The sequence below is a fragment of the Neopsephotus bourkii genome, unplaced genomic scaffold (assembly GCF_033783945.1).
Source record: "Neopsephotus bourkii isolate Nb327-2 ecotype Australia unplaced genomic scaffold, CSIRO-AGI_Nbou_v1 NB_1250, whole genome shotgun sequence".
Lineage (NCBI taxonomy): Eukaryota > Metazoa > Chordata > Aves > Psittaciformes > Psittacidae > Neopsephotus > Neopsephotus bourkii.
Genome location: NW_026901735.1, coordinates 2,418,437 through 2,431,425, shown reverse-complemented (window position 1 = coordinate 2,431,425; position 12,989 = coordinate 2,418,437). Strand labels below are relative to the sequence as shown.

General features: G+C 40.4%; 1 protein-coding gene across 11 annotated transcripts in view; it reads left to right on the top strand.

Moving 5' to 3' along the window:
- Window positions 1-12,989, top strand: part of PLCB4 (phospholipase C beta 4) — a 199,046-nt gene that overhangs the window by 96,035 nt on the left and 90,022 nt on the right. For all 11 annotated transcript variants that reach the window (XM_061364793.1, XM_061364785.1, XM_061364786.1 and 8 more), the window contains one exon: window positions 12,541-12,641. In XM_061364793.1, coding sequence (XP_061220777.1) covers window positions 12,558-12,641 — 84 coding nt within the window. In that variant the 5' untranslated portion in view covers window positions 12,541-12,557. The remainder of the gene's footprint in view (window positions 1-12,540; window positions 12,642-12,989) is intronic.

The following is a 12,989-nucleotide window of genomic DNA, read 5'->3' as shown; positions in this document are numbered from 1 at the left end:
TCTTGTTCAGTGGACTGTGAGAGGTGCTCTGTCATCTTTTCCTCAGCAACATCAGCTCCAGGTTTTTCCTTGCAAAGCCATACTCTACAGTACTGTATGTACCTATCATGTGTATATTCTTCACATTTACCTGGGCTCGCCTCTCAAATCTCAGAGCATTTATAAGGACACCAGAAATGCATTTTCTGTATGTATGCATACAGTGTGGTCTGCAGAAGTACAGCATGCACATTATTGTGCTTACCAAGAAGGGAGCAAAGGGGTTTGCTAGCCAAGGGCAAAGAACTCTCTTCTTTAAGCTTTCAGTTAAAAACCAGTCTAGACATTTTTATCACATTAAACAGTCTGGAGCATTTAATAGGTATGTGAGAGGAAGAAAAGCAGTCTGAATGAGCTGACCAGTTTTCCTATGGGAAAAGCCTGCTGGGCCCAAGTTTTTATTCTTTGCCATGGTAATTATTATGCTGGAAATGCTTGATGGTGATGCATGAAGCAAAGCTGGTTTTGGACGTGTAAAAATGCTACCCTCACTTTCTGCATGGTCTGCTGTGCCTTGTATGTGACACTGCTCTTGAGTTTGGTGGGTGCTATACTTGATGTGTGAGTGCCACTTGTTACTGAGTTGTAGAGACCAGAGAGGATAGTGACAGCATTAGTTAAGCACTACAGAACGCTTCAGTGCATGCAGCTAGTGCAAATGGCAAAACATTTTCTTTCTGTCTCTGCTTTTATCAGTTTTTATGGTGTAACAAGTTGCATCTGTTGATTTCCATTGCATCCGATGGCTTCCAAACAGACTCCTCTGCCTTTGATCTCCACGCTCTCATCTAGAATCAGTTCTTTCACCTTCCCAGGCATTTTGCCCATGCATCCCTTGGTTTGTCTGCAGCACAAGGGAATGCTGAACTCCTCATCTCTGGGAGCCCTGCCATCCCCACTCCCAAGCTGTCACAATAAATAACCCTGCTCTGCTGTTGCCTGGAATGTTGGCACTGTTCTTGCCACTTCTTTTTTTCTTTACCCCACACACATAGACAACAATGTTTTGTTTTGTTGGTCTGTCTTAGTGTATATTCCACCCTGTTCCTCCCTTTCCAGCCTTATTGCAGAAACCCATCTTCATACTTGGAATAATCTCTAAAAATAGGCTTGCTTGTGCTATCCCAAACCATTTCCATTTCAGCTATTGCAGACTTATCTACTGTTCCTTTCTAGCATTGTGAAAATGCTGCCACCTTCCCTTTTCCTTTTTAGCTGTATTGGCCTGCTCAGGCACTTACCATTCTGTTGAAGCCCACATCAGTCTCGGGCATCCCATCCTTGATTTCTGCATTTTTCCTGCTCTTAGTTCCTCCCTCCTCTTTTCAAGTCCCACACATCTGTTTCATTTCTTTCTCCCCTAATGGTTGTCCAGAATCAAGAATGTCTTCATATTCCAGCATGATGTGCATGCTCTCAACTTTCCAGGGAGAGAAGAGAAACTGCTGCTTATCTTCCTGCCTGCATGAGCATGTTCCGTTATGTACCTGTCGTAGCATGAGAGCAAAGGTATCCTCCAGTCATAGTGTGTGTGTCCCTTTCTGCCTAAGTAGAAGTGGAGGTCCCAGCAGCAGGTGACAATAAAGAACAGTGATGATGAGCTTCAGAGAGGTAACAGCCCCCGTTCTTGTTTCCTGCTGTTTGACACTGAATTGCATCTTTCTGTTAGGAATTTAGAGAAAGTCAGTCCCTGACTGATATCTCCAGTTGGGCCAGAAAAATCTGGATAAATGGAACCTCTCAGCATGCTGTAAAGCCTGCTGTTTATTATGAGATGTCAAATGAGGGTTCAAAATGGGCTGTGTACGCCAGCATGCCATATTGGCAGACTGACTCTCCTCTTTGTCTCCATACTGGACAAATAGGTTACATACCAACACTTTTATTTTTATCCCTTTTGGAATACTATGTCAAATCATCCATTTTGAGAAATACAGAAATCGAGATGCCTTTCCTTCAGAAATTTTCATATATATTGTGAATAGTTGAAGAAGCCCTAATGCATCCAGCAGGGTGATGTAGAGAGGCTGCTGGCTTGGGATTCTCCCACCTCGCTCTTTTAACAGCTGATGTGCCTGGGTTTGCCCCATTTTTTAAACATCAGTGCATTAATACTCAGAAAGACATTTTAGGCACATTGTTCTCAAGTAATGTAAGCAACTGAATGCCTCAGTACTCAGTATATTAGCTCTCTGAGCTGTTCTATCAGATAAACTTCTCTCAGATGCCTCATGAAGTCTCATTTTACTCCTAAGAGACAACTGTCAATTTGATAATGGCTGTTGTGACAGGAAGCAGAACAATGTCAAGAGACTTGTTTTAATATTTGATTAGTAGAAATGTATCTACTAAGTGCAGGTTGCACAGTTTCTCTGAGACAGGTATTAGTGAGAGAGACTGTGATGCCATGTGTTGTTCATCCCCATTGCCAGTTCATGGTTAACTGAGAGCATACCAGCTAAAGTATTAGTGGCATCTATTTTTTATCCTTGGTTGCTTATTCTTTCTCTATTATTCTTTTCTTATTCTTTCTCTATGGCTTTTAGAGCTTCTGGCCAGTGACACAACAACCATTAAAGAACAAATCTGGCTGAAGAAATGCTTACTCTGCCACCTACCTACAATAATGAAGTAACAATAATACTAAGTTAATGCTCGGAACCAGTTCCTTTTCCTCTTGAATCTCTAGGAAATTCAAGCTGTAAATAGCTGATAACCTGGTGTATCTCCAACATGGCTGTCTGTACTTGGACAGCTGTCCTGCTGGAAAGAGGGCCTCTAGATTTCCAAATTACAGGCAGCATTTTCTGTTCACCCTTGCCAAGTTGTGCTACGCTGTGTTCAGAACTGTGGCAGTCTCATCTTCAGCAAAATGCCCAGTTGTTTGTTAACAAGTTAATACTGGATGTTATTGGTGATTAGAGGTGTGTAACATCATAGCTTTTAGCTCTGGGATATCTTGCTGCCAGGGTTTCAGACTCTCTAGATACACAAATAATTAGCATCACTGAGTGTGTAGTTCAGACAAGACTTGCTAGCCTCATTCTTTAGAAGGGAAAATGGGAAATGTCAAATGTGTCCATCCAGGACTCTGGAGCAGTCTGGCTAAATATCAACTGTAGCCCAGATCCTCCATTCCAAGCTAGCCCAAAAGGACTGTGATTTTCCTGAACAATTGCTAATGAATGTTTCTGCATACAAGAGGTAGAATGTTTGGAAGCGAGCAAAATACACCAGCTGAGCCTGTACAATGGTGCTTAGGCCAGAGAGTTTAGGATTATTTTCTCCCCATCCATTAAATGTTATCCTGAGTCATAGACCTGCTTTCTGCACATTAATGTTGAAGTGCACACCATGGACACCATGTGTGTTTCTTTTCCTGATATTGGCTGGGAGGAATCAGGGAAAGAGCCTTCATTAAACACAATTAGTATGTCCTGTTTCTCTCTGAACCTGAAATCTTGGCAGGAAAACAAGATGAATCCAACCAACCTAAAGCTCAGAGGGTGCTGTGGTCTGTACCACCATTAGCTGGAGTGGGTTACTGCTGCTCTGTTGCTGCTCTTACTCCAGCTCAAGTTGTGTCACAGAACTAAGGAAGCAATAAGCTGCCCCTAAAGATCTCTGCTACCAGGATTAGATTTACTGCAGCACAGGGGCTGGATGGTCAGAAGGGTGACAGATAATTTCCATTCCAACCAGTTGCTAATCTGTGCTGGCATTCCCTTACCTCCCAACTGAGACTTGATTGAGGGCTGAGCCAAGATGTGAGTGAGCAGGGTAACAGGGGAAGTGAAGGCTGATGGAAACAAGAAAAAGGATATCAGGTGCAAACAAGGAAGGACTGTACTGATCAAATGCAGATACCAGGTCTATGTTTCTTGCTTTTAATTCCATGTTATCTTCTCTTGTTTAAAGAAGTGGATGCAAAACTCACTATCTCTAGGATGTAAGGTGGGTTCTGAGAAGGAATTTGAGCCATATTATGGCTTCTAACATAGATAGAAATATTTTCTGGTCAGTGCCAATGACAGTCTCATCCAAAAAGCATAGAACCCCCTGTGTTTTCATGGTTTGTAGGCTTGGTAACCTGTTACCAAGAAATTTGTAACGAATTTAAACTTTCAACAAATAACTACTTTTAACACACTTAATACTTTTTTCAAGGCCAGGTTGGACAGAGCCTTGAGTAACACAGTCTAGAGTGAGGCATCCCTGCCCATGGCAGGGGTTTGGAACTGGATGATCTTAAGGTCCTTTCCAACCCTAACTGTTCTGTGATCCTATAGCACACACCCAACTGTCAAATAAAGAATGCAGCTTTTTGATATTAATGCATTTCAGACCAGTGGAACGATTGCCAAAGATGATCCCCTTAGCTTTGTCTGAAATCTTATGCCAGCAATGTATCTCACTGCTGTTTTCTCATAAACCATCTCTAAAACTGGTCAGAATTGAAGGCTGCAAATTATAAATGTCACCATCCTAAGTTTAGCTTTGAAAGTAACGTCTGTGTTCCTCACAGCTGATTAGTTTTGAAAGTATCTGTATTTTGAAGGCAGTCACATCAAGTCATGTCAAAACTTCATTAAAGTTTGGTTTGAGCTGAAGTACCTGACCATAGAAGGGATCATTTCAAACACACAGAGATTTAGAAGTTATTACAAAAATACAGTCTTGACCTTTCATTGCACTTTATTAATACAAGGTCTGAGCCTGTGTCAGTGTTTGGAAACAGACAACTGTGTCCTCGGGACCTGATATTTGTAGTTTGTTTTCTTTCTGTTTGAGGTTCTGGCTTGTGTTATCTCCAAAACTTCTCCTTGCACTTAAAAATGAAACCCTGCTGATATCCACCTGGTTTGGGGGTTTGTGGTGCCTTTCCTCTGATATTTGCAGTTAATAATCTGGACTTAGAATTTTGCAGTTGTTTTATACCCTAGCTTCCCTGAACTCTTGCAGTCCTCACAGGAACGATGCTCACTTAAGGTTATTTGATGTTTATCTGCACTCCCACATGAATTCTTTGGGTTTTAATTTGGAACATTTATTCATGTCTTCCTACCACATTTAAGTTATGGGAATCACTTCTGCTTGAGATCTTTTAGAGCTCTAAGCCCCAGAAGAAGGCTAAAAAGAAGCAACTGAAGTTCTAAATGTCAAAATCACTCATGATTTTAATTGGAATAATTGATACACATACTTCATGCAGGTGTACTACAAGGGAGAAGCACTACTCACTGGCTGAAATGATGTGTAATCTGCCAGCTACAGATGAAACAACAACAGTAGAAATGAAATGTGGTATTAATTGCCCAAAGAGCATCTTGAAGACTCTGGGGTCTTGTATAAATCTGACAAGTCCCTTTCCTTAAGGGTTCATTGCTGTAATTATACAAGGTGTCAGGTTTTATGAGGCTGTAGAGAAAGAATTAGGGCTGAAGTAATACAGAAATACTTGAGATGTTTTCCAAGTGATTTTTTTCCCCTAATTATTATTCCATGAAGTAGCTTTTGTTTTAACATTGTCTTCAATTGAAAGCCACAGAGAGAAGTAATTAAACTTAATAAAAGTCCCTGCTGGTTAAATCAAGATGCATTGTATACATACATCACATGCTATAGCAATTCAGAAAAGATCTTGACAGCTATTAACCAAACTATTGATTTCATCAAAGTCCAATCTGTAGTCTGTTACTGCCTGGGGAGGAGATAGCTTCCAGGAAATGGGGTGCTTGATAGTATAATAAAAGTAAATCTTGAACACTTCTAACACTTCTGCTTAACTAAAGAGAAAACTGTAGCATCTTCCATAGTTTTGGACAAGTTAATTTTATATATGGTTAGTGTTTATTATTGGAATGAGACAAAAGGCACTGGAATAGGTTACCCAGGTAGGTTGTGAATGCTGCATCCCTGGCAGTGTTCAAGGCCAGGTTGGACGAGGCCTTGAGTGGTATGGTTTAGAGCAAGGTGTCCCTGCCCGTGGCAGGGGGGTTGGAACTTGATGATCTTAAGGTCCTTTCCAACCCTAACTATTCTATGATTCTAAGTTCTAGGGAAAGGCTCTTCATTATATGCTCACGTTTTGGAGATGAAGTGCATTTCCTCAGTAAGATTAGCTCTTGAGGAGGTGACAAAATTGAACGGGTTTGTTGTTCCTGGTGTTTGTTTGGTTTGGGTTTGGGGGAATTTGGTAGTAACTTCATTATATATAAGCATTTCTTATGTTGGATGTTTCTGCTAACCTTGTGTTAGTATTCAGCTGTCTTTGAACATTATGCACATAATCAATGCTTTTTAATATTTTCTATACAACATTTCTTACAAATTACATAATTTTTAATAAGTAGTCTATTACTTGCATCAAATGTATTGAACATGTGATGTCTATCACATTTATTTGTGAGAATGAACAAGCTTTGAGTTTATAGTGACTTCTATTTTGATTATCAGAGCATAGTCTTGTTATACTATTACAAACATACCTGAGTAAGTTTATCTGCATAACCAGTATGTCTCTCTACATTCTATTCACTGCTCAGAAAAGGTAATGTCTCATCAAAAAAGGATGGGTGAGAAGCACTTACAGCTGATAGTAGGAGTTTTAGAATGAATGGGAAGCCTGGAAAAACTATAGATACTAACAACTAGGGAGGCATTAGGACAAGAGAAACATCTCAGGAAGCTGGGAGGCCATGTTTGGGTCTTATGGTCTGTCCTTGGAATTCTACTTGTTGGAGGTGATGGGTGTTAGAGGTGATGAATGAACTCTCATTTTTAGCACTATGGTATAAGCTGCTGCTTTCAGCAGTAGATACACTCATTTCTTGGCCTGAAGCAAAGCTCTGCACTTGTGTGAAATGCTGAAGAAAAGGTTAGTTAAGAACAGGCTACTTGTTTTGGTCTAACCTCTTCTCTGCCCCTGCATGCCAATGATTCCAGCAATTTAAACGAAATGGAAAATGAGACAAAATGGAAATTGAGGCCATTACTAGACAATAGACGTTCAGGCGCCGGAGCTCTGTTGCATGTCTTTTGTTGCTTCTGGACCTTGTTTTGGGGAGAACTGTTTGAAGTTGCTTGCATTAGCTGTTGGAATAACACGCTTAAAAATAACCTGCTGAAAAAGCACTGTCTTTAAAAGGGAAAAAAAACCCAAACAAACAAACCAACCAACAGAATCGGACTGTGGAAGAGCCTGAAGAGCTGTGAAATCTTGGGATTACTTTACAGTGTGGATACAGCAGACATTCAGCAGGGTGGCACCCACCGTTACTTTTCACATTGGACTCACGCTGTAGTGGCTTTTATTTTCTCAATTTTCTTAAAACTTACTGTAAATATTAAGTTTTAGTTTAGAAACCAAAGGTTTGTGTTTAAAAAAACACCTTGTCCTTGCATCTTGCAGTTTCTGGTCCCCAGCTCTGTGGGTAGACCTTCTGGACCGGGATGAACTCCATACAAAGAAACCCCAAAGGTTTTAGAGGCATCTAAAGAGACACTGTAGAGAGAGATTTACATCTGCTGATAAGATCTGATTTGTGTAACTGAAGTGGCACAGGCTGCCCAAAGAATGGTAAATGCTCCATCCCTGGCAGTGTTCAAGTCCAGGTTGGACAGAGCCTTGGGTGAGATGGTTTAGTGTGAGGTGTCCCTGCCCATGGCAGGGGGGTTGGAACTGGATGATCCTGTGAGTCTATGAAATTAATTCACTGCTTTTACTTTAATTAATCTGATATGATAATAGCTAAATAGACAGTTAATCCTGTTTGTGCACTTGAATGAGCATGTTCTGTTTGATTTAAAATGAGGCAAGCAGATGCATAAATTCATTAATGCTACTATATGCATCACACAAAATGAACCGTTTCTTTTGTTTACCACAGGGGATTGGTGGTGAAGGATGTATTTACTGCAAAGGGGGGTAAAAGTGGAAAATACATTGGTTTGTTGGGGTTTTTTAATTGCTTCCTTGTATCTGTAAGAGAAATACATACACCTGAGCAGGAATATTAAACTCAGCAGAGTGTTCTGTGGGTGCTCATACGTGAAACCCACACAGGCAGTAACTGGTGAAGGTTTAGGTGGTGTGATTCGTAGACGTAGGTGGTGAAATGGCAAACACAGAGTGAGGAGCCTCCTTGATTTCACTCAGCAAGAAGTGATTCATTCCAGATGCAAAAATAATAATTACTAAAAGAGAAATTACAAGTATTGTTATAATATTTGGGGCTAAGGAAACGGCGGAAATCACAAGTTACTGTTTTAGACTGGGGGGATCAGCTCTAAGGAATACTGCTGTCCTTTCCAACAGTGTCTCAACATTGACAGGATGTTTATGGGATCCAAGGAGTATCCTATCCATCATGCTAGCCAGCCCTGTGGGTTAGTTTAGAATATCACCTCTTTCCCCAAACATTTGTCTGCTTTGTATTAACAGGATCTTTTCCTCCTCTTGTTCAGCCACACCTTGTCCTTCTTTTGGTCAAAGAATGACAAAAAGGCCAGGATTTATAGTCCTTTCACACCCCATACCCCAGATTTAGCTTAGTACAGCCAAGCTTACAAAAGAGGAAGGCTTCTGTGTTAAATAATGCTATTGTGGATATGGTTAGTTTTGTGTCCTCACTCTGTGGGTGCGCCAGGTGAATCACAAGGTGCTTTTTTCATATGAACTGAATCAGGCCTTCAGGCATAGATCAGTGTTGAAAGAAAGGGAGATAGCTCAAAAGGCATTTTATATGAGTGATCCTTCTGCTTTTGTGAAGGGTGTCTATCCAGAAGCATTTTTATCCTTTAAAACCCCTAAATCAGTGAGAAGGTTTTGATTTTAATTTCCAAAGGCTGTGCAGAAGTTTTACAATTAAAATGTTATTGTCTTGAATTGAGTTCCCAAATCTTGTATCTCTCCCAGCTGAATCTTCACACATTTCGTTGTTATTAGATTCCTTTAAAGAGTAATTGTTGATACTCATCATAGTGAGGGTGGATGTGTGTGTGTGTTTGCAGCCAGATGAACGCAAGAATGTCATGGCTGTTCAGGTTTGAAGGGTTAGGTTTTGGTTTTTACTTTCCCTTGAGCTGCTTAAAACTGCTGAAGATTAACAGGGGTCCAAAGAGCGACAGGGGAATATTTTGTGTTGTGTTTTGGTGATCTTAAAAGCTAACAGGGTTCTGGAGGCATGGATTTCTGAGGGGAGCGTAAGCAATGTGAGAGACTGAAAAGAGCTTTTCTAAAGGCAGAGAGAATTTTCCTCACCTTCTGCACAGCTGCCAAAGCATATGGCTTAGAAATCTCGTTTGTTACAATTCATCTGACTCCTTGCTACATGTACTCAAGCCATCATTCCCTCACGCTTCATCTGCCTCAGTTCATCTGTAAACTGAATTGACCTGTGCGAGAGCAGAGCTAGGGAAGAGGTCGGTAAGACAGTAAATAACAATGAGCTCGAGTTCCTGGGACAGAACTTGATTGCTTGATAAATCATGAGCAACCGAGCATGTTTTCTTGCAGCTACATGTAAGGTTATGCAAATAAGACAGGCTGTAATGATGGTTTGTGTGATAGAGGAATGTGCTGGGGCTCCTGTGCCCTGGTCTCCAGACCCCTGCCTTCAGAAGGGCAGCTGGGAAAGTGGAGATCTGAAAGATGGGCATCCAGCCTTCAGCAGAACTTGAAGGGCTCGATCTACTTAATTTATCAGTGATGAAGTAACAAGACAGCTTCATCATACTGAGAGTACCCAGGCAAGGAGAAGGTATCTGTACAGGAGGGATTTTTAGAGAGCTGCGTTTCAGTGACTGGATGATGAACTCAGAATAGCCCAAATTGGTGCCAAGGTGCATGTGTGCAGCACTCAAGTAATTAGTCTTTCTGAAAGATGTCTCTTCAAGCACTGCTTCCATCCAGGATTCAGAGTGCCAGATGCTGGGCCAGATGTTATGATGTGTCTTATACAGGAGTTCAGAGCAGTTGCAGAGATTGTAGGTGTTAAAATCTGTGTCTGTATGTTGTTCAGGGTAAGTAGAAAAGGGCAAAGGCCCTGTATATAGGTGAGGGACTGTGGGAGAATGTTCTTCACAGTCTTAAAAGTGTCATCACATTTGTTACGTTTTAGCACAGAACACATCAGCTTTTCCCAGAAGGATTTCACATGCTGGCAGCCTGTCTTCCTGCATGAACCAGCTGTCACTTGAAGTCACTTTTCTTCTTGGGAACATCCTGATAGTACAAGTCATTTAAACTGATAAAGAACTGGTCAGTAAATGGAGTGTTTATCACTTCAGGTGTGTAAATCCAGATTAATTTTCCTTTAAGGATATTTTTCAAAGACACGTGAGGATTTGTTGTATAATGGGGCGTGTTGGTTCTGATTTCCACTTTGCCTTAACAAAGAAGTGAAGTCAGAAAAGAGCTTCCTGAAGCAGTGGCTCTCTAAATGTAGTTTGCTCTAAGAACAAGCCCAAAGATTTCAAGGTGGTGTGATTTTAGTGAGCTGCTGTGTGAGGTCTGAGCTGTACAGAGCAAGGCATCATCATGCTGCTGTGATGGGATGGCTGGCCTGTTACACAGCTTCCTCCATGGAATGAGGGGAAAAGCAGCTCTCTGCTGATCTAAACTGGACGAGACCCTAAACTTGTAAGTGTATTTTTAACAAATACTAAAAATTCACTAATTTGGCACATTCCCTGAAAGGATCTTAAAGCATCTCACGGTCTCTGAATCTTAAATATTATTTAGTCTCTTTTTGTTTTAATTGGAGAGCCCACATATGTTAGTTTGAATTTTCTTCACATTTTCAACAAAAGCGAATGCTTAATGGTGGTACACAGAACTTTGATACTTACGGAGAATGAATTCATTCCTCTTATTCCCAAGGCTTTGGAAACCTCGGTACATGTTTTTGCTATTCCTGTATCACTGCCCAAGAAAGGGCAGGAGATGGGGATGGGCAGCTTCAAAATGTATTTTGCATTTTTCTTTAGTAATAAAGATATTTTTCAGTAGAATACTACAAAAAAACAACAGTTGTTCAAACCAGCACTGGACAGTCTTTTAACAGTATCCTCCAAGTTCTTTTGTTCTGGTTCCTTTTCTTGTTAGGGTGTTTTTGATACGAATGAAAACAAGACAGAAGGAGGATACAACAAAGTTATTTTTATTTCTTTTAAACCACATCTATTCCAGGTTTAAAGTTCAGTCAAAGCAGACGTTTCTAAGAACATTGTGGAAGCATTATTGTCTAATTGGTAATATTTTAGTCTGCTCTTCAGGGTTTTGGCATACACAGACACTACAAAGATGGTTTGCACAGCACAGATCACACGTACTGTCCTGCTCTCTCTGGAATTTTATGTATGGGTTTTATTCTTCTCACTTAGGCAACCTTTGCATGGGCACTGTAATGGAGTGAGAATTGTATTGGTTCCACTTAACCCCATATTATGCTCCGAGGCATGGTTAGTAGTAGATGGACGTTGTTGTTTATAATGGGTTTGAATAAGGGAAGTTCAGGTTAGATATAAGGAAGAAGGTCTTTACTGTGAGGGTGCTGAGGCGCTGGCACAGGGTGCCCAGAGAAGCTGTGGCTGCCCCATCCCTGGCAGTGTTCAAGGCCAGGTTGGACACAGGGGCTTGGAGCAACCTTGGTCTAGTGGAAGATGTCCCTGCCTGTGGCAGGGGGTTGGAACTGGATGAGCTTCAGGTCCTTTCCAACCCAAACCATTGTATGATGATTCTATGAAGGGATAACCAAGATACTGTGTGCCCTAGATGGCGTTAGTGGGCAGGAACTGTACAGATGCACTTCAGACAAATTACCTTTGGAGTATGTAGTGGGGATGCTTTCTGGTTTAAAGCAGCGTAACCTTGATGTTCACATTCCTAAACTTGCAGAAATGCACAATACTAGAAGATAGTATTTTATTCTAGTGTTAAATAAAATACTAGAAGCTAATTTTATTTAAAGCTCTATGACCCTGAAGAGATTTTTTCCCTATGAATTTTGACCTATATGTATCTTGAGTTACCTGTAAAATACTACTGAAAATACCAAGGACTTTATTTAATATAAATGGATTTTGCAGTAAAACAAATAGAACAAAATCTCTCTATGTAGGATCTAATGTTTTACAGTTAAAAACAACACTGGTATATTAGAGGCTGGGGCATTCTGTATCACTGAGGGCTGCATTAGTCTCAGGCTCATTTTATTCTAGAAGTGATGTAGCAGATATTTAAGCTAAAGGAATGTTACCGTGCAAGTGGTTTTTAAATATTTAAGTTCAGACACATATTTTACAGGTATTTTTCCCTTTAAAGTTATGAAACAAAAATGCTCTCATGAGGAATACTCTTGATTTGGAAATGCACTGGGGCTTTTCAATACTTCTGTGTGAAAGGAAAAGCCAAAAATCACCTTTTTTTCCTGCTTAGACTTTGAAATATTCCTTTTAAAAGACAGTACTTGAACTCTGCTTTGTTTCATTTCATTTCAGGTTTTCCTTCTCTAATCATGGCAAAACCTTATGAATTTAACTGGCAGAAGCCAGTTCCCTCCTTTATGCAAGATGGAGCTGTATTTGATAGATACGAAGAGGTAAGAGCCACTTGTGTTTCATTTGCTATTCTCTCTCAAATATGTAGCTGCTACAGAATATTTCATGGTTTGCTTTCATTGTACACAAAAAAGCTCCAGCAATGTGTATGGGGAGAAAATACCAACACACCGTATTGCTCTGTTTTTGCTTTTACAAGAAATAGCTTGACAGTATATTTAATCCCTCTAATTTGAAATAAGCCCCAAGGAAGAGAAAGGGAGATTTGGATCAAAATATCTGTCACATGTATAAAGCTCTTATCTTTGCAGATTCATAGAGCACATTACTGAACAGAATGAATCCTTTCATCTATCAAATGGGGGGGGTTATGTCTTTTTTTAATATAT